This window comes from Engraulis encrasicolus, chromosome 12 (assembly GCF_034702125.1).
Source record: "Engraulis encrasicolus isolate BLACKSEA-1 chromosome 12, IST_EnEncr_1.0, whole genome shotgun sequence".
Taxonomy (NCBI): Eukaryota; Metazoa; Chordata; class Actinopteri; order Clupeiformes; family Engraulidae; genus Engraulis; species Engraulis encrasicolus.
The window spans coordinates 56026888-56048524 of NC_085868.1; the positions used below are offsets into that span (position 1 = coordinate 56026888).

Here is a 21637-nt window from a genome sequence, read left to right on the forward strand (position 1 = left end):
GATGGCCAAATACCTACTGTAAGCACTGTAAGGGGCAGCGGTTAAGGAGATGGGTTTTATATCATTGAGTTGCAGGTTCAAATCCCACCCTGTCACTCCCTGTTTCACTCTATGGCTGAAGTGCTTCAGCAAGGCACCTGACCCTACATTACTCCAAGGACTGTAACCAATACCCTGTAGCAAGGCACCTAACGCCACACTGCTCCAGGGACTGTAACCAATACCCTGTACCAAGGCACCTGACCCTACATTGCTCCAGGGACTGTAACCAATACCCTGTACCAAATCACCTAACCCCACACTGCTCCAGGGACTGTAACCAATATCCTGTACCAAGGCACCTAACCCCACACTGCTCCAGGGACTGTAATCAATACCCTGTACCAAGGCACCTAACCCCACACTGCTCCAGGGACTGTAACCAATACCCTGTACCAAGGCACCTAACCCCACACTGCTCCAGGGACTGTAACCAATACCCTGTACCAAGGCACCTATCCCCACACTGCTCCAGGGACAGTAACCAATACCCTGTAAATAACTACTGCAAATCATTTTGGATAAAAGTGTCAGCTAAGTGTAATGTAATGTAAGTTAAACATCGAGCCAAAGCCAAATGTGTGTACTCTGCTTAGATAAGCACCTATACATTGTCTGCATCATTTGACAAGTGATTTCTCATTACAAAAGTACTTGGCAAAACAACAAAAATATAGGCTACATATATTTTCTCATTTACGTACACATACATATGGAGCACCACACTGACAGACGTTTCTCGTTATGAGAGTCGGACATCCAGGCATCGGTCACGTTATTATCAGCTACAAGGCGTTAGCAATATTGATTCACGGGATCAAAAACACATGGAAGACGTCGCTTTCCCCACCATGAGTGCTTTTCCCATCAGAAACAGAATTCGTTTTTAACGTCAAGAAGATAGTGTAACACATGTGATGGAAAAACGGTTAAATCTCGCCGGTTTTGTCGCACAAAGTTAATTCACTCGTAAACATTCCCCCCCATTCCAATATGGCCGCTGTGGCTCTGAAACTGATTGTGACCAGTGTTGCCAGATGTGTCTGACCAAATCCCGGCCAAAAGGTTCTCAAAAACTGCCAAATTGCGCTAAATTCCACCCAAATTCAACAATTTACATTGACTTCAACGGTCCCAAAACGGCTGAAAAAAACACCAAATGTCAAAATTTCCCCGTTTTTGCCCGCCGACGCTCATCCCAAGTAGCCCAATTGGGCAGGCACCCGCCCAATCTGGCAACACTGATTGTGACATCATGCCAGCAGTAGGCACTGGGGCATGAAGGATAAGGCCTAAACAACATATCCAGTGGTCATGATTGTATGGACTAGACTACACACTATACATCATGCTCCTGCTGCTGCTGTTGAAAAGAGGGGGAAATTACAGATCGCTGTCATCATTTCCGGTGCATATGGTGAACACTCGCTCCACTGGCTTTGCCAACTGTAGTCTTGGCTGAAGAGCAGACTTCCCCCAGCTGCACTTACTTAGAGATGGGAGATGGGACTTAAAGCAGAGGAGATGGGAGATGGGAGATGGGATATGGGAGATGGGACTTAAAGCAGAGGAGATGGGAGATGGGAGATGGGAGATGGGATATGGGACTTAAAGCAGAGGAGATGGGAGATGGGAGATGGGATATGGGAGATGGGAGATGGGAGATGGGAGATGGGACTTAAAGCAGTGGAGATGGGAGATGGGAGATGGGATATGGGAGATGGAAGATGGGAGATGGGAGATGGGAGATGGGAGATGGGAGATGGGACTTAAAGCAGAGGAGATGGGAGATGGGAGATGGGACTTAAAGCAGAGGAGATGGGAGATGGGAGATGGGAGATTGGAGATGGGAGATGGGAGATGGGACTTAAAGCAGAGGAGATGGGAGATGGGAGATGGGAGATGGGAGATGGGAGATGAGAGATGGGAGATGAGAGATGGGAGATGGGATATGGGAGATGGGACTTAAAGCAGGGGAGATTGGAGATGAGAGATGGGGCCGGTTACACGTAGGCAGATATTTTTTTAATGCGGTTACTTTTTTGCTGTTCATTAAAAAACACTAAATGTAAAAATAAAAATAAAAACTCCATTGTGACAGTTGAGTCTTAGCCCCCGAATAGGACTTTGAAATGCGCATTCTAAAACCAAAACCAATACGGTTTCAAGACTGTATTACTGCATGTGCTTTTGTTGGAGCCTATCTAGGCTACTGCTTTGCTGCTTTGGATTCCTGCCTGCTTAGGCTGAAGGCACCAATGTTGCAAGACAGGTCTCTTTCAAGGAGCTACAAGACTGCAAGACAGGTCTCTTTCAAGGAGCTACAAGACTGCAAGACAGGTCTCTTTCAAGGAGCTACAAGACTGCAAGACAGGTCTCTTTCAAGGAGCTACAAGACTGCAAGACAGGTCTCTTTCAAGGAGCTACAAGACTGCAAGACAGGGCTCTCTCAAGGAGCTACAAGACTGCAAGACAGGTCTCTTTCAAGGGACACCAATGTTGCAAGACAGTGTTGTTTCAAGGGGCACCAAGATTGCAAGACAGGGCTCTCTCAAGGGGCTACAAGGCTGTAAGCACTAGTGACTGCAACTGTACTGCAGCTTTTGGAAGCTTTGGAAGCTAATCCCTGCGTTTGCAGGAGACTGCCTGCTGCGTTGCTGCGTTGCTGCCTGCTGCGTTTGCAGGAGACTACCTGCTGCGTTGCTGCGTTGCTGCGTTTGCAGGAGAGCATGTCTGCATATACAGTACCTGCTTTTACCATCTGTTGCAATGTTTTATTTGAATGTGTGTTTGTTTGATAGTAACCTGTCCAGGGACCATGGATGCAAATAAGCTTAAGCTTTACAGCTCTGGTACTGGAAATGTCCTGTACATGGCCCATGTCAAATATGCCAAAAACATAACTAAACTAAACTGGCTGTAGGCTACGAATCTGTACTGCTTAGATTTTCCTAAAGGCTATGACTGACGGCAACTGTACGGCGACTCTCCTCTTGGAACCACATCAAGACATGGAGGGACATGTGGAGTTCCCTTCAGGGGATTGTGTTTAAGGAGTCTTGCGTAGGTGTTGAGCGAGTCTGTGGAAACCCTTACAGCCACTATAGTCCACTTCTCTGCAATAGTCATTTGGGAAGCTCTCAGCGGATACCTGCTCTGTGAGATGTCAACTCACCTTAATATAACATGATAGCAACATTTGGAAGTAGGGCATGTAGTTCAAGAATGAGTGCAGGAGAAAGATGTGTGGAGGAGGAAGATATATACATGAAATAGAACCTTTTTGCATGTATGGCCAGGTATTACAAACCCATATAGTCAATGCACAGTGTCATTAAAATGGCTATTTATTAAAATGGCTAGTCTCCCAGTCAGAGTAAAATAAACTGGAGGCTTTGCATTACACTCTAAGGCTTAGGCTTGGGGTTCGGGTTGCATCTTTTCTCATGTGTGAACATGTGGAGTGCCCGTCAGGGGTTTTTGTTTAACAAGTGTTGCGTAGGTGGTGAAACAAAGAGAATCTCTAGAAATCCTCATCAAGAATTTGTGAGCAGAATTTTTGAGAACACACAAAAAAAAATGCATAAGGAGGCCAGGCATTGTAAAACCATAAACAGCATCTTGTCATTACAACGTGACATTAGGATAGCTGAATTCTCTACAGCTGCAGAGTCTCTAAAGGAAATATGGGCCTTCACGTTATACACTTAGACTTAGGCTGAAGGCACGATGTTGAATCAACAATGTCATTGGGATGGCTGAAGACTCTCTAGACTGTAGACTGAGTCCCTGAGAGAGAGCGGGGGTGATTGTATTGTGCTCTGGTGTGGTCAATAATACAAACTATCATTAGAATGACTGAGGAGTCTCTAAGACCAAAGAGTCCCTAAATGGGAGGCTTCATATTATACTCTACGACTTAGGCTCAGGGTTGACTCTTGTGTTTGTATTGCGTGCAGGATTTTTGAAAATACAGAACAGAAACCTATTTTTGCATATGGAGCCAGGCATTATAAAACCATATTGAGCACCTAGTCAATGCACACTGTCAGATTGGCTGGAGAGTCTGTAGACTGGAGAGTCCCTAAGGCAGAGAGGGTGGGGTGGATGCAGTCCAGATCAGGAGTAGAGTCCCTAAGGCAGAGAGGGTGGATGCAGTCCAGATCATGCTCTATTCTCTAAGTGAGAAAGATGATATGTTCCACATTACGCTCTGCATGCGGTGCACTGCAGAGTATCATTAGAATGGCTGAAGATTCTGATTCTCCAGACTGAAGAGATGATGTATGCTCTGATGTATACTCTTGGAGGGCTGAAGTGGCGGAGTCCCTGGCAGGGTTGCCAGATGAGTCTGATGATTTCCAGCCCAAAAAATGCTCAAAACCCGCCTAGAAGCACAAAATCCCGCCCAATTCTATTGATTTCTATGGCATTCTATTGTATATGGGGACCAGGCATTATAAAAACCATATACAGCACCTAGTCAATGTAAAGTGTCATCTGAAAGGTCACAAAGTTAAAGGAATGATATATTCCACATAATTCTCTGCACGAGTACCTGAAACAAACGAGAGGCATTGCATCTAGAAAGTGTCACTAGATAGGCAGCAGAGACATTGTCATCAGATTGGCTGAGGTCTCCAAAGCTGACAGGGTGGATGCATGCATGCCACATACTGGTCTCCAAAGCTGAGAGGGTGGATGCATGCCACATGCTGGTCTGCAAAGTGTCTGAACAGTCTCCGTAAGGGATAGTGTTGTATTCCACATAAGATTGATTGTCTGAGGTTGTATTCCACATTACGCTCTACAATACCTGCAGGAAGTTGGACTCCACATGATAATAATGGTCTGCAAAGTGTCATTGTCAAAGAGTCTCTGTAAGAAATTGTGTATTACACGCTCTACAGCACTTGGATCCGACTCCAATGACTTTATGGTCTGGTGTCAATACAAACTGTCATTAGAATGGCTGAGGATGGAATCTCTAAGGCTAAAGAGTCCCTAAAAGAAACGCTAGGCTCTGGAGTCGACACCTACAGCACTTGCAGGTAGGTCCCCTTGGAGTCCACTCCGATGACATTGCGCGCCGTGCAGCGGTAGTACCCCGAGTCACGCTGCGTCGGGTTCTGAATGACCAGCGCCCCCTGGGGGTGGAGGTACTTGTTTCCGAAGAGTCGCGGCTGCGCGGAGGCCACCAGGCGCGTCTTGTCGGGCGTCTCCCAGGCAAGCTCCGGCCGCGGCAACCCCGTAGCGGCGCAGTTGAGCTGCACGGCGACCCCGCGGCGCGCCTGGGTGGTGGGGGCGGGCGCGCTGGTGATGCGCGGGGCGTAGGTGATGATGATGACGGGCACAGTGAGGACAGCGCTGCCAAACTCATTGGCCACGCGACAGGCGTACGAGCCGCGATCGTAGACGGACGCCGCCGTGACGGCCAGCGTGCCGTTGGGCATGATGGTGTAGCGCCCGGCGCGTTGACCCTGCGTCAGCACCACCCCGCTCGGCAACGTCCAGCTCAGCCGTGCCGCAGCGCTGCCCTCTCTGGCCAGGCAGTGTAACTGCAGGTTGCCTCCGTTCAGGATGCTGACCGGGGCGCTGTAGCGGCTGGTGATCTCCGGGGCGCGACCTGGTACCAGCGCCACGGTACGCTCCACCAGCATGCTGCCCACACCCGCGCCGCCGCTGCGCCCCACGCACCGGTACACGCCGCCTTCGGACAGCGTCGGGTTGCTGATGATCAGGGTTCCGTCGGGCCGGTGGTAGAACCGGGAGAAGCGCGCACCGCTGGCGAGCGTGGAACCGGAACCGGGGAGAACCCAGGAGAGGGTGCTCAAGGGAACGCCGGGCAGGGAGCAGTTGAGCATGATGGGGGTGCCGAGAGTGAGGGGGCGGGCGTCTGTCCTGGGGATCACAGGCACCACTGGGTTGGGACCAGGGACAGGGGCAAGTGGGTTGGAGACATGGGTCTCAGGGAAAGGTGCAGCCGGGGCGGGGGCCAGTGGGGTGGACAGACGCCTCTCTGGACTACTAGGAGCAGCAGGGGCGAAGGGAATGGAGAGACGGGTCTCAGGGAAAGGAACAGGAGCTGGAGCAAAGGGGTTAGAGGGTCGTCTGTCAGGGGCTGGGGCAAGGGGGTTGGATAGATGCCTTTCAGGTCCAGGGGCGACGGGAATGGAGAGACGTGTCTCAGGGAAAGCAGCTGGGGCGAGGGGGTTGGAGGGACGTCTATCTGAAGCTGGGGAGAGGACCAGGGGAGTAGAGGGTCGTCTCTCCAGAGCAGGCTCATCCACGTCCAGTTGCACCATCAGACGGGCCTCTCCTCCCTCGTTCTGCGCGACACACACCAGCTGCGCGGCGTCGCTGCTCCTCAGCCCGCGGATCTCCAGCGTTCCGTTGCGGTGCACCGTCATGCGGCTGCTGTAGTAGGGCGTCGGCAGGATCACGTTACGAGGCAGAACCCAGCTGACGCGTGGCGGCGGCGTTCCTGTCGTCTCGCAGTCCACGTAGCTCCGCTGGTCCCTGACGCCCCGCACTCGAAGGCTATTGGTCGATCCCCGCAGCCCGTTGATGGTGGGCGGAGCAACTAGAATCTCCAGGCGGGTCACCTGTCAAGATTCAAGATTGAACATTCTTTTTATTCGTCCCGAGGGAAGTTTGTCTTGGACATACTCATAGCTGGTGCATAACACACAACACAACTCCACACACACACACACACACACACACACACACACACACACACACACAGAAAACATATACAGCCATCATGGAAATGCATAAAGTGCATGCCTTACCCCTTAGCGCAGAGCCTGTGTTATAATGTCACCAAAATTGTAATGGCAATATCTTAATCTGTCACTTAAGGCTCTTGGTAATGTCACAGCAATGTTGTTATGATGTAGTTGAGTATTTTCAGCAAATAGTGAATAGTAGTGGTGTCAACAATAATCGATTCGGCAATGCAATGCAATGCGGGGCATGGACAATTCAATTCAATGCGGCAAGTTCCATAATCGATGCAGCAAATTTTGTAAGTTTCAATTACTTCCGTGGATATTTCGGGAGCAAATGATTGTTAAATTGAATAAAAGCACTTCAAAGCATTGAAAACTGCAAGACTGATACAGAAACAGCCAATAAAATGTTGCTCAGTACCTGCCTACTTGTTTAGTCTCATCATGACTGCTTTCAGTAGAAATGTAATGCATTGCAATGCATTGTAGAATTGAATCGAATCGAATCGCTACCTCCCGAATCGTAATCGAATCGAATCGTGAGGGTAGTGCCACTAGTGAATAGGCCCGCTGGTGACCCCATCTGCACTAAGAGACTACAGTGCATACCTGTCGTGCCTGCCCGGCGCTGTTGCGTGCTAGACAGGTGTAGTTTCCTCCGTCCAGGCGCTGCGCCTTGTGGATGACCAGCGTGCCGTCGCTATGGACACGGTACTTGTCGGAGGACGCAGGGATGGTGCGGCTAGTGGGGGAGAACCAGAGGATGGTGGGCGGCGGCTCCCCTTTCGCATCGCAGCTCAGCGTGGCCGACCCGCCGTAGATGACGCGCACCACGCCTCCTCCTGCCTGCGTGCGGTTGCGGATCACCGGCGCGTCAGACACCACCTGAAACAAATATAAGGGGCAATGACACATTCTAGGGGTCAGACAGAACCTGAAACAAATATAAGGGGCAATGACACATTCTAGGGGTCAGACAGAACCTGAAACAAATATGAGGGACAATGACGCATTCACGTCAGACACCACCAGCCGGCGAAACAAATGAAGACTTTCGTTGCAAAATGACTTAAACGCCATTTTTTGTAATGTGATGAGTTCTGCTGCCTAGTCCAGGGCTCAATTGAAAAAGGGATAATCATCTCAACGTGATTTGTTTCCCTGGCTTAATAAAGGTAAAATATAATAATAATAATAATAATAATAATAATAATAATAATAATAATAATAACAATAATAATAATAAAAAGTCGTCTCTTATCTAAGCTAAGTGTAATGTAATGTATAGTATAAAGTTTTATCCTGTCTTATCAGGTGCAATAAGGGGATAAGTATCTTGCTCAAGGACACATTGATGGGGGTCAGGCAGAGCTGGGCTCGAACCTGCAACCTTGTGGTTGCCAAACAGGCATGCTCCTCTCCTCTACCACCTGACCCACCACCACCCTCTAAGAGCTGCAGGTAAGTGTAATGTAATGTGATGTAATGTCATGTAATGTAATGTAATGTAATGTAGAAGGATCAGGAAGCTCTCAACGCCTTGTCTTCTTATACTTCACACTAAGTGTAATGTAATGTGATGTAATGTAATGTTAAATTTTAATTTGTCTTTTCTTACCTTGACGCGGACCTTCATCTCGTCCTTGCCCACCTGGTTGTCTGCGTAGCAGGTGTAGTCGCCCTCCTCGCGCATGCCCACCTCGTTAAAGTACAGCGTGCCGTTATCGAACACCACGTACCGCCGCGACCGCCCCGGGCTGCTCGAGCCGGCGGAACCAAAGCTCGACCCCGAGCTCGAGGGGTTAAAGTTCACGCTGTTGACCATGGTTCCGTCCGGGAGGGCCCATTGGATCTTGGGGTTGGGCAGACCCGACGCCACGCAGTCTACCCTGAGGTCTGAGCCGTACGTCACCTGATGACAGAATAATGAAGACAGAGATTCTGTAAAACTTCTTTTATTTATTACGCGTAGCCTCTTGGTGCAGATGGAGTCGCCGGCGGGCCTATTAACCATTTGCTGAAAATACTCAACTATATCATAACAACGTTGCTCTGACATTACCCAGAACCTTAACCCTCTGAGGTTTGAGTGCCCTTCAGAGGGCAATGTGTCTCCAAAAACAAATCTGTAACTCTGTGAGTTTTTGTCATTGAAACATATAAGTCACACCATTAGAAACCTCAGACCTTCCAGGTCCCAAATATATATATATGAAATGAAAATACTTGAAAATGTTAGGGTGGTGCAAGCAGCCTAAAAGCCTCTGAAAAGCCTTAGACCTCAGAGGGTTTAAGTAACAGATTGAGACATAGCCATTACCATTACAGTAATGTTATAACATAGACTCTGCCTATGGGTTTAAGTTCAAATATTTGTCTAAGTAAATGAAAGATGAATCACCGCACACTGGTATCTTTGCTGGTAGTTTATTTGATGAACAACGCGTTTCGCTACTGCTTCATCAGGTTCACTCTGACATTACGCATGTCACCCAAAGGTGATAAGGGTGATTACCTGGTGCATGAGAATTGTATAGTAATTTAAATGGTAGGATGTGATAACATACATACCTAAACCAGGATTGGGTGTTGTCTAGCACTTAAATGGGTGGAGTGGTTGAATGTGGGTGAGGTCATGTGACCAGGTAATCACCCTTATCACCTTTGGGTGACATGCGTAATGTCAGAGTGAACCTGATGAAGCAGTAGCGAAACGCGTTGTTCACCAAATAAACTACCAGCAAAGATACCAGTGTGCAGTGATTCATCTTTCATTTACTTGGATTACTCTTACTGCACATCACCAGCACCTGGACAAGTGGTTGTGCACAGGGACGTTACTTTGAGTAAAATATTTGTCTATCGTACCTCCTGGCTGACCAGTTCCTGTTTCTGCATGATCTTGGCGGGCTTGGTGACCACGACAACCCGCAGCGGGATGTAATCGTCTCCCATCTTGTTTCTCGCCACGCAGAGGTAGTCACCCTGGTCCAGCTCCGTCACCGACGTCAACTCCAGTGTTCCGTTGGAGAACACTGTTAGACGAGGGTCGAAACTGGAAAACAACAAAAACAAAAACACATGTAGTATTATGGAATGACATGTAAAGCAATCATATTTGACAGAGAAACAGGTAACATGTAATAGGTTCAGAATATGTGCCTTATGTGCCTCATCTGTATAGTTTGTTACTGATAAGTTTAAGGCATTCCCTGTTATTGGTAAGTTTAAGGCATTTCCTGTCACTGGTAAGTTTAAGGCATTCACTGTTTCTGGTAAGTTTAAGGCATTCCCTGTTTCTGGTAAGTTTAAGGCATTCCCTGTTTCTGGTAAGTTTAAGGCATTCCCTGTTTCTGGTAAGTTTAAGGTATTCCTCTGTGTGTCCTGTGATGTAAAAGCCTGTGTGCCTCACCTGTACTGGGCGTCCACCAGTTTAAGGCTGTATGCCTGGCTGTGTGCCTCACCTGTTCCCTGTGTGCCTCACCTGTTCCCTGTGTGCATCACCTGTCCCCTGTGTGCCTCACCTGTTCCCTGTGTGCCTCACCTGTTCCCTGTGTGCATCACCTGTCCCCTGTGTGCCTCACCTGTCCCCTGTGTGCATCACCTGTCCCCTGTGTGCCTCACCTGTTCCCTGTGTGCCTCACCTGTTCCCTGTGTGCATCACCTGTTCCCTGTGTGCCTCACCTGTTCCCTGTGTGCATCACCTGTTCCCTGTGTGCCTCACCTGTTCCCTGTGTGCATCACCTGTTCCCTGTGTGCCTCACATGTTCCCTGTGTGCCTCCCTGTACTGGCTGTGTGCATCACCTGTCCCTGTGTGCCTCACCTGTACCTGTATGCCTCACCTGTACTGAGCGTCCACCAGTTTCTTGGAGGGCGTCCTCCAGATGATTCGGGGTTCCGGATCTCCCGTGGCAACGCAGTCAAGGTGCAGCTGTGTTCCGTATCCGACCTCCGTGGTCTGCGGCGACGAGAAGGTGATGCGAGCGCGGCGCGAGGCCGCTCCCGTGACGACCTGCAGGTTGATGGCCCTCCAGGCGGCGCCCACGGCGTTGGTGGCGGAGCACTCATAGCGGCCCGAGTCCTCTGGGCCCACAGTGCGCACCAGCAGAGTTCCGTTGGGGAACACAAACAGGTTCCGACCCGTCACAAACTGGGAGGGGCGTAGCTGGGAGTTGTCGGGTGTTGTCCAGCGCACGGAAGGGGGTGGGGCTCCGATGGCGGAGCAGTGCAGGTAGGCGGTGCTTCCCTCCAGCAATGTCACGTTGTCCTGACGACCCTGCGTGATGGTGGGCGGGAGTGCGGAGACGTGCAGGCGCACGGTTACGGAGTCGGCTCCCGCGGCGTTGCTGGCGATGCACTTATAGATGCCGCGGTCCGTGTAGGTGGTCTGGGAGACGCGTAGAGTCCCGTTGGGGAGCAGAGACACCCTCTGCTGTGAAGCCAGTGAGGCCTAAATGATCATGGAAAAAAATTATGAATTATTAACGAGTATTTTGGTCAAAATTGAAATTACGATTGGTAGCCCCTTGACACACGCCAATCCGACAGTAGAACGCTGTAATAGTCACTGAAAAAACCTTAGTGCACAGGGCCTTTGGTCATTACCATTCTGGTAACAGCTAATTTATAACAGATTGGGCCGAGTTGAGCCGTCTTGAGTAGAGCTTAAGTTATGATCACTCTTTTATTAACCTACCGTGGCCGCAGAATCGCGATTTTTGATTAATTTCGATTAATTGTGCAGCCCTTGTATTAACCCCTTAGCGCAGCACTATGGCTCTCTGTAATGTCATAGCAATGTTGTTATGGTGTAGTTCACCATTTTCAGCAAATGAATAGGGTCGCCGGCGACTAGCCAGGCTGTGCCCTCCTAGTGACGCAACACTTTCAGTGTTGCAACTAGTCAGCAAGTACTTTCTGAGTTCCCGCAAATACGGGAACTCCTCCCACTTTGCCGATAAGCAAACAACCATAAGCAAACCAAGGGAGAAGGGTCAACCATGCCATTTGGGAAACGTTAATTGTTATGCTCTTGGTCAGACCAAGTCTCGAAGAGATTTGAACGTTGATGACAATCAGGCTAGCCGGCGACCCCTGCTGCAGTAAGAGGGAAGCTCGGGAACAAGTTGACCCATTTTTAGCTGTGCAAAATAATTAAACCAAGCTGTGTTTATGGGTCAAATGCTATCCAAAGTCACTTCTTCCACAACGTAATCCCAATCCGTAAGCGTAGACATGGTGGTGATTAATTGTCTTAAAATTGCAGTGGCAGAAAGGGTCGTAACAAGGAGTCGTAACACACTAAGGTGCTGTTCATACGTATTTTGATATACAAAGACCTTTCGTTCACAAACAAACAAAGGTTTTCCTTACACGAAGCTCCAAAAAAACTCCTGCAAAAGTGGAGATTTTTAAAAAATCTCCAGTTAGCGTTTGTATATAAACAGAGATAAACGGAGACTTCTACTTACGGCGGACAGGCTTAACGTATTTATGACAGCTCTCAACAGCATATTTATGCGTTTTTGCCTTTGATGTGAACGAAAATATTTAGCTAAGCATAGAGAAGTAAAATATTTGTTTATCAAAATACCCAGGTATGTATAAACGGCACATAAGTGGAGGTGTCTCCTACCGTGGCGGGTAGCGCCCCCGTGTGGAGCATGGCGCGGTCGGGCAGCACCCAGGTGACCCGCGGGCTCGGATGTCCCGTCGACAGGCAGTCCAGGTCCACCGGCGCCCCCATGTGGACGCTCACGTCACGGTACCGCTGATGTAGAACCCGGGGGTGTTCCGACTGGACGCTGAGCAGGATCAGGGCCCGGTCCTAGAGTAGAGCAGAGCACTTGTATTAATCCCCAAAGGAAATTGAAGTGTCTGCCAGCTTACATAAATAAACAAATACAAAAACATATCCAAAGACCTAATACACATAATTGTACACAACAGACAAATATACCACACTCTTAAGTACCACCATCAGCCTTACATACACACATGCTCTCTCTCCCACACACACCAACACACACACACATACTCAACCACACACACACTCTCCCACTTTTTTTAGTTTTTTTTTTACATTTTCTGAAAATAGGGGCCCACGAGGGTGCAGGGCCCATCTGGAAATGCCCGCTATACTATGCCAGATGGCCAATCCAGCCCTTCCCTCCAACACTCTCCCACACACCAACACACACCTCCCCGCACCCTTACCATCAGCCTTACATACACACATGCTCTCTCTCCCACACACCAACACACACCTCCCCGCATTGCACACCCTTACCATCAGCCGTACATACACACATGCTCTCTCTTCCACACACCAACACTCACCCAGAGAGAGTAGAGAGAGAGAGAGGTTCCATTAGCCCATTGTTTCCGGGTTCTATTATTGCAAGGGGGAGGGGGGGGGATATCCCCCTTTAGGCAGACCTAGGCAGACCTAAGGACTGTTCTATTCAATGCTAGGAGTATTATGACACGCCCCTTTAGGCAGACCAGAACCTGGTCATGTTAGGTGCCCATAGCAACCTATTACATTGGCATATCTCTATATACTTAAAGAATCTCTGACTCACCTCCCCGTACTGGTTCTGGACACTACACACACCAACACTCACCTCCCTGTATTGCACTCCCTTACCATCAGCCTTACATACACACATGCTCTCTCTCCCACACACCAACACTCACCTCTAGGGCTGGGTATTCCAGCCATGTTCCTGTATCGATTCGATTTTGATTGATAGGGCTTTGAATCGATTAATCACAATTCAATTTGATTCGATTCATTCCGAATCGATTCAATCCGTTCCCTTTTTGGTGCCAGGTTTTCCCCCAAAAGATGCTGTTGCCTATTTTTATATCAAAATGTCAAAGGGCTGTGGCTTGACGGTGTTAACAGATTGCTAATTTGTAATACGTAGGCCTATTCCTAATTGACTAATACCAATTGGGTATTTTCTGTAGACCTAAATTAAACAAAAAGAACCAAAAAATCGAGTTTGTGCCTTGTGAATCGATTATGTGAATTTTAAATGATATGAATCTATTATCGTTTGAATCGATTATTTTACCCAGCCCTACTCACCTCCCCGTACTGGTTCTGCACGCTGCACATGTACTGGCCCTGGTCTGACGGCAGCACGCTGCGGATGATCAGGGTGCCGTTGGAGTGCACCTCGAAGCGCTGGATGCGGGTGTTCTGGGCCACGCTGGCTCCTGTAGACAGGAAACAGGAAACAGGAAACAGCGATGACATCATAATGCACTTTAGAATGTTAACTCACCAAAGGGCAATTATGACATCATCGAGACTCGAGCTCGTCATTCGTCAGATTAAACCTCCCTGACGTGGACACTGGACAGTACTCTTCACCGAAGAGGTATAGGACAGTAGTCTTCACTGAAGAGGTATAGGACAGTAGTCTTCACTGAAGAGGTATAGGACTGGACTCTTCACTAAAGAGGTATAGGACTGGACTCTTTCCAAGGGTACAGGACTGGACTCTTCACTAAAGAGGTATAGGACTGCACTCTTCACTGAAGAGGTATAGGACAAGAGAGGTATAGGACTGGACTCTTCACTGAAGAGGTATAGGACAAGAGAGGTATAGGACTGGACTCTTTCCAAGGCTACATTCCATTATCATCACTCCCATCCTCAACCTGTGCTAGTGGCCTTGCGCTTCGTTTAGGCCCCGCCTCCATAGAGAAAACAATAACGTTTCCCCACCGTCAGCCTAGCCACAACAACAAATGGGGGACTTTTCCCCATTCAACGTCCCAAATGCAAATGGGAAAATGACCTTTGAAATGAGCTCTTTTGGGAGATATTGATGTTCTGTTGTCAATGACGTCATCACGAGGCTAAAAGTAACTAGGAAGGACTGGAGTTAGGATCATGAAAAGAACCCTCAAAAAACGTCACTCACCACTCTACAATTATGAAATCATCGAGAGTCGAGCTTGTCAATCGTCAGATTAAAACCAGCTGAGATCACAACACCGTTCAGAACTACACTTCTAATCCAGTGTTTCCCAACCTTTTTTGTCACGCGTACCCCCTAAGCCTCTTGTTTGTGCCATGAGTACCCCCTAATTCATGTTCTATATCGCTTTCTCTGTCCTAATTTGACTGCCCCATGCATTTGTTATAATAATGACATTTTTCCAAGTACCCCCTTCAGTGTGCTCGCGTACCCCTAGTGGTACACATACCCCTGGTTGGGAAACACTGTTCTAAACACTCATTACCCTCTACAGTAGACTCCATTACTGAGACCGTATAATCCCCTTCCAAACATCACCCACCGAATAGGAATTACATACACCGCAGGAGAAGTTGAAATCCTTAAAATAAACTTGGCTCGCTCGCTGGAACATGTAAACTGCATTTCTAGTAATTTATTATTATGCAGTGCGTGTTCCATGAGCTGTTGAAAAGATATTACTTGCGTCAGTCCTCTCTACATGCAGTAAATAAATGAAAACATATTATAGTGTGCTTCAGTCATCTCAGTAAATATCTCCCCCCAGGGAAGCCAACGAGAGGGACAAAGGAGGAGTCAGTTGTCCCAGGCCCAGGGAGAGAGGATGGCCCCATAATTAGGTTCCCATTACACTGTGTGTATCGTATGGGGGGGCTTTGAGATGATTTGAACTTTGGCAGGGCGACGGACAACGTAATCTGAAACCACCTCCCTGCCCAAAAGATACAATGTAATGGGAACCCAATTCTGGGCCCCCTCTCTCTCTGGGCCCAGGACAACTGTCCCCTTTGTCCTCTCCCTGTCAGCACCCCACCCGGGCCCAGCCAAAGCTGTCAGCAGCCCTGAATACATACCCATACGTTGCGATTACTCCATAAAGCGATTATTATTATTATGTAGTGCATGTTCCATGACCTGCTGACAACATATTAACTCTGTAGTTCAGTCTCCTCTCTATGGTACGTATGTATATGACATGAATAGCTGCACCCATACATAGCAATTACTTATTCCATAAAAACGCTGCAGTTAAAAACATACATTGCGATTACTCCATAAAACTGCTGCGGTTATTAACTCGTTTCCCTCTGCACGTGGGTAATATCTGGAATTCCCCGTCGTAAGTGCTTAACGGCCGCGTTGCGCTCCTCTATTGACCAATAAACGGAATCCTGTTTTCCAGCAGCAAGTGCAAATAAATTCCATCCTGCTCCTTAATTTCAGCAATTACAAATTCCAGCCTCCCGAAGAAGCAATGAAGAAAAGGCTCCTATTGCACTCCAATGGTAATAATATTATGCAATACCATCTAGAAGTCTAACAAAGATAGAGAAATCTACAATCCTGTAATGCTATAATGAAAATGATTTTATTTACAGTACTAAATGCATTACTAAACTCCACTCAACTCTACGAATGTTTAACAATATAAGAAGTGAATAGCTTTATCCCTTCTCTGGAAGTAGTCTTCACGTCCGTTGTCATGTATAAATCCATCATCTTATACTGTATAAAGAGTAGTACACTGTATAGTCAAGTCAAGTCAAGTCAAGTTTATTTATAAAGCACATTTCATATGGCTTACATAGACTCAATGTGCTGTAAGATTAAAAGGAGGAAAAGTAGAAAATTTAAAAACAGCACTAAAACTGAGTGAAAATATAAACATATATAATAATAGGTAGAAATAAAACAAAATAAAACCCATTGCAATGATAAGACCTTTTAAACACCAAACACTAGACTAGACACATAGTCTGCAAGGGCCCAGAGCAAAATAAATAGAATAAAAGTAAAATCAAAGTAAAAAATAAAACACATAAAAACCCTTAGGAAATAAAACAATGTCAATAAAAATCAACTCAACCAAAAGCTTGTGTAAATAAAAACGTTTTAAGACCCTTTTTAAAAGCGGGAGTAGAAGTCACTGACCTTAGTTCTAGGGGGAGGGAATTCCAAAGGGTAGGGGCACAATAACTAAAAGCACCATGTGCAGTGTTGGTGTTAATTTTGGGGACGCATAAAAGACCTTTATTTGATGTTCTCAACGAACGGGTAGGATGGTATGGAGGGATGATGTCAGAGATGTAGGTAGGGGCCAAGCCATTTACTGCTTTAAAAGTGATCAGAAGTATTTTAAAATGTATTCTTTGTTGTACAGGCAGCCAGTGAAGAGATTTCAGAATTGGGGTGATGTGTCCAAATTTGGATGTTCTTGTCAGTATTCTGGCAGCTGTATTCTGAATGAGTTGGAGTTTGTTGAGTGCCTGTTTAGTGAGCCCGGCATATAGGGAGTTGCAGTAATCAAGGCGGCTGGAGATAAAAGCATGAACTAACTTTTCAGAGTCCTGAGGAGACGAGAGGCCACGTACTTTAGTAATATTTCGCAGATGGTAAAATGCCGTCTTAGTGATAACAGATATATGTTTGTTAAAATTAAGATCTGTATCAAGGGTCACACCCAAATTTCTGACATCATCACAAGGTATTACCTGAAGGGGGGCTAAAAACGTACAAAGATGTTCTCTACGAGCCTTGGGGCCTACAACTAAAATCTCTGTCTTGCTGTCGTTTAACAATAAAAAATTCTGACCCATCCAGTTTTTGATGTCTGAGACACAACTTATTAGGTCATTTACTGGACTGGGGTCGTCAGGGGAAAAAGAAATGTACAACTGGGTATCATCTGCATAGGAGTGATATGAAAGACCATGGTGCCGGATGATATGCCCAAGTGGTAGCATATATAAATTAAAAAGCAGAGGGCCCAGGATTGATCCCTGAGGTATCCCATGAGAGGTATCCATAGAGTCAGAGAAGAAATTGTTAATAGTGACAGAGAAGGATCTCCCATTTAAATAAGAAGTGATCCAGGCAAGGGCACTACCGCAAATGCCGATTTGATCTTGTAGTCGTTGGATTAAAATCGTATGATCCACAGTGTCAAACGCAGCACTTAAGTCTAGAAGAACCAGAACAGATACTTTATGGTTATCAGTGGCCATTTTAAGATCATTGACAACTCTGATCAAAGCAGTCTCTGTACTATGATTCACACGGAATCCAGATTGGTAGGCATCGAAAAGGGAGTTGTGGGACAGATAAGAGTAAAGCTGCTTGTAGGCAACCTTCTCAAGGATTTTACCTAAAAATGGTAAGTTTGAAATGGGCCTATAACTCTCAAAAGCTAAGGGATCAAGGGTATGTTTCTTTAACAGAGGAGTAACCAATGCATGTTTAAGACAGGAAGGGAAAGTACCAGAGAGGAGTGATGAATTAACAATATTTAAAATGTCAGTAGCTAAACAGCTGAAGACCTCTTTGAGCAATTTAGTAGGTATAGGGTCAAGGGAGCAGGTAGCAGAGCCTAGCTGTCGAACTATCTCTCCTAACTCATCTTGATGAATAGGAGTAAAACTGGGGAGACAGGCTTGGCTGGGCAGAAATTGACATGGAGAAATGTAGCTGACATCAGTATTAGACGGTATGATATTGCTCCTTATAGTTAAAATTTTATCACTAAAAAAAGTTGCAAACTCATTGCATTTCTCTACAGAGTGGAGCTCTGTAGGAATTGTAAGTGGAGGGTTGATAAGTTTATCAATGGTATTGAACAGTATTTTAGCGTTATTTGAATTTTCAGCAATGATCTGAGAGAAGTACTGCCTTCGAGCTTTCTTGATTTCATTGTTATACATAAGAATATGATTCTTATAGTTTACAAAGTCAGCCTGCAGTTTAGATTTACGCCATTTTCGTTCGTAAATGCGACAGATTCTTTTAGATGTGTTAATTGTCTGTGAGGTTCTCCAGGGTGACCTACGTTTTCCTGAGATAGTCTTAACATGCAATGGTGCAATACTGTTTATAGTTTGCATCACAGCAGAGTTAAAAGACTTGACTAAGGTGTCGCAACAGGGGGATACAATAGAGTCACAAACAGAGCCCATGGGGGAGACAGATGGCACAGATATCTGGCTCAGGTCACATGACCGAGCAGCATTAAAGGTCAAAATAAAATTTTCTGGGGTATCTTCCCTGATCCTGCGTCTGAGAACCTTTTTCACACCAGATACATGTCTAGTCGTTGGCCAGGAGACACTAAAATATATACAGAGGTGGTCAGAAAAACCAACATCTAAGGTGCCATTTATAGAGACGTCTAAGCCTTTTGAAATGACCAGATCTAAGGTGTGGCCATGGCTGTGAGTAGGGACAGACATATGTTGTGTGAACTCGAAGGATGACAAAAGCTCTGTGAACTGAATTGCCAGGGAGTTAGCCATGTTATCAACATGAATATTAAAATCACCAGAAATAAGAATACAGTCATAGTTGGTCACAGTATTAGATAAAAAATCCTCGAAATCAGAAATAAAACCCGCATTATATTGTGGTGGACGATAGACTGTGACAATGAGTAAATTATTTGATTGCCTCAGGGCTAAATATTCAAAAGCAGCATATGGACCAAAAGAAACAGTCTTGCAGGGAAGCATGTGAGAAAAAAGGGCTGCTACACCCCCCCCTCTCTGATGTTCACGAGAGCAGTGGGCAAAGGAAAAGTCAGGTGGTGATGCCTCAAGAAGTTCATAGTTGCCTGAGGTATCAAGCCATGTTTCAGTAAGGAACATACAGCTTAATTTATGGGAGGTGATAATGTCATGTACCAGAAATGTTTTATTACGAAGTGATCTGACATTAAGAAGGGCCATCTGTAGGTGATGAGAGGGGCTACTTATTGCCTGTGTAGTTTGATCCCCAAGTGATACAGCAGGAGAGGGAGAGCTGCAATTATCAGCAGGACCCATAGTAGAGCTGGGTGTGTTTGTGAACTGGATTGGGTCATGCTGTGTTGAATGTCAAGGTGTGCTGAAAGCAATGAACTGAATAAAGTTGGTGGTTAGCTATAAAGAGTACTACAGTAAATACATAGGCCTACTATAGTAAATTACTATATTACTATGTACTATGTACTATGTAAATACATAGGCCTACTTGAGGTAACTAAACCAAAGTCCGTCTGTATAAGTCTCTCCACTTGGCGGCCATCTTGGCGACACTTCGGGGGGCAGCCTTTGACTAAACTCCATCGTCCTCTATACGCGGCTGGAGACCATTCCACTCTGTAAGCACTGAATGACTCTACCCTCTGCCCTAAGTAAATAGTTTACCTGTGATGACCACAGCAATGTAAGCTTTGTGCCATGCTATATTGGAGTGTAAGCAGTGTCTACATTTTGTGCCATGCTATATTGGAGTGCAAGCAGGTGTGGTGTGTAAGCTTAATGTTGTGTAACTGTAAGTGTTGTGCCATGCTTGATGTGACTGTAAGTGTTGTGCCATGCTTGATGTGACTGTAAGTGTTGTGCCATGGTAGGTGTGACTGTAAGCATTGTGTCACGCTATGTTGAAATGTAAGCAGGCGTGGTGTGTAAGCGGTGTGTCATGCTATTGTTGGAGTATAAACCGTTTACCCCTGCAGACCACTGCCATATGCAGGAGTAAGCAGGAGTAAGCAGTAGAATATGTTGGTGTATAGGGCCGTACACACTTGTCGCTGCTAGTTACTCGCTCAGCGGATGAAGTCAATAGAATGTCTACTTGTTCCAGCGAGTCTCGCTGGCGAAGAGGCGAGAAGAGTACAAGCGATGCGATGTGGGCGGGTTCCGAGATAAACTTATTTTATCTTCGAGCGACGCGAGTTCAGCGAGTAACCAATTGGAATGCAGAATACAGATTATTGACAGGTGACGTTGCCCCTGTGGTGTTCTGACCACCCAACTTCTGCACGCCATCACACTTTGCTTAAAAGTGTTGAGGAAAATACATACAGTGTACACCATCAAAGGCTCATATGCATGGTTGTGCACAGCACACGATCAACGTTAAACAGCGTAGGCCTACATTTTGTTTCGTACGGATGTTATTGGCGCGGACAGCGGGAACCATGACAACCAGTAAACAAAATCACCCGGAGCGAGTGGCAAGTAGGCGAGTGAGCAAGTAGCGAGTAAATAGCAGCGACGTGTGTGTACGGCCCTTAAGAGCGTTGTGTTATGTTATGTTGGAGAGTGTAAGCCGTGTGTTATCTTTGTGCTGTGCTATGTCAGCATGTGTGTGTAGACCTTGGTCCAGGACGATAGGGTAAGCTTAGTGTCGCCCTGTGTTGTTGTGTAAGCTGTGCGTAAAGGTGCGTACACACCGCAAGCGAGAGACGTCCACTTAACGTGTCCGGTATTGAAAAGGTATGAAAACATGCCTTGCACACGGGAGCGCGGTGTCAGTGCGGCGCATGTCCGGCCCAGCAAGCGGCAGACCGGACATGTCCGCAATGCTCGTTGAAAATAGAACTCGAGTCTATTTTCCTGCGCAGACGTCCACATGCAATGATCGGGCTCCATTGAAAATGAATGCCTGCTACCCATGGATAGAACGTGGACGCTGACTGTGCAGTGTGAAAGGCAGCCCACAAACCTCTAGGACTCATGATGCTCCCATTATGTTATGTCGGGGTATAAGCCGTGTGTTAGATTTGTGCTGTGCTGTGTGTGTGCTCAGGTGTGTGTGTATTCACCTCACCTGTGGAGACCTTGGTCCAGTACAGGAGAGTAATCTTAGTGTTATGTTATGTCGGTGTATAAGCCGTGTGTTAGCTTTGTGATGTGCTGTGTGTGTGCTCAGGTGTGTGTGTACAGTAGTAGTCTCACCTGTGGAGACCTTGGTCCAGGACAGGAGAGTAAGCCTTGTGTATGTAAGCCGTGTGTTAGCTTTGTGATGTGCTGTGTGTGTGCTCAGGTGTGTGTGCTCAGGTGTGTGTGTATTGGCCTCACCTGTGGAGACCTTGGTCCAGGACCGTTGTGTTA

The 21637-nt window shown here is 46.8% G+C and overlaps 1 protein-coding gene across 1 annotated transcript in view; it reads right to left on the reverse strand.

Annotated features, from left to right (window-relative positions):
• Positions 1–2471: 2471 nt before the first annotated feature.
• LOC134459949 (matrix-remodeling-associated protein 5-like) overlaps positions 2472–21637 on the reverse strand; it is a 43280-nt gene continuing 24114 nt past the window's right edge. Inside the window, exons 15-21 of the mRNA XM_063212455.1 lie at positions 13871–14001; positions 12410–12601; positions 10617–11224; positions 9642–9828; positions 8392–8685; positions 7383–7658; positions 2472–6644 (exon numbers count right to left, since the gene is read on the reverse strand). Coding sequence (XP_063068525.1) covers positions 5076–6644; positions 7383–7658; positions 8392–8685; positions 9642–9828; positions 10617–11224; positions 12410–12601; positions 13871–14001 — 3257 coding nt within the window. The 3' untranslated portion in view covers positions 2472–5075. The remainder of the gene's footprint in view (positions 6645–7382; positions 7659–8391; positions 8686–9641; positions 9829–10616; positions 11225–12409; positions 12602–13870; positions 14002–21637) is intronic.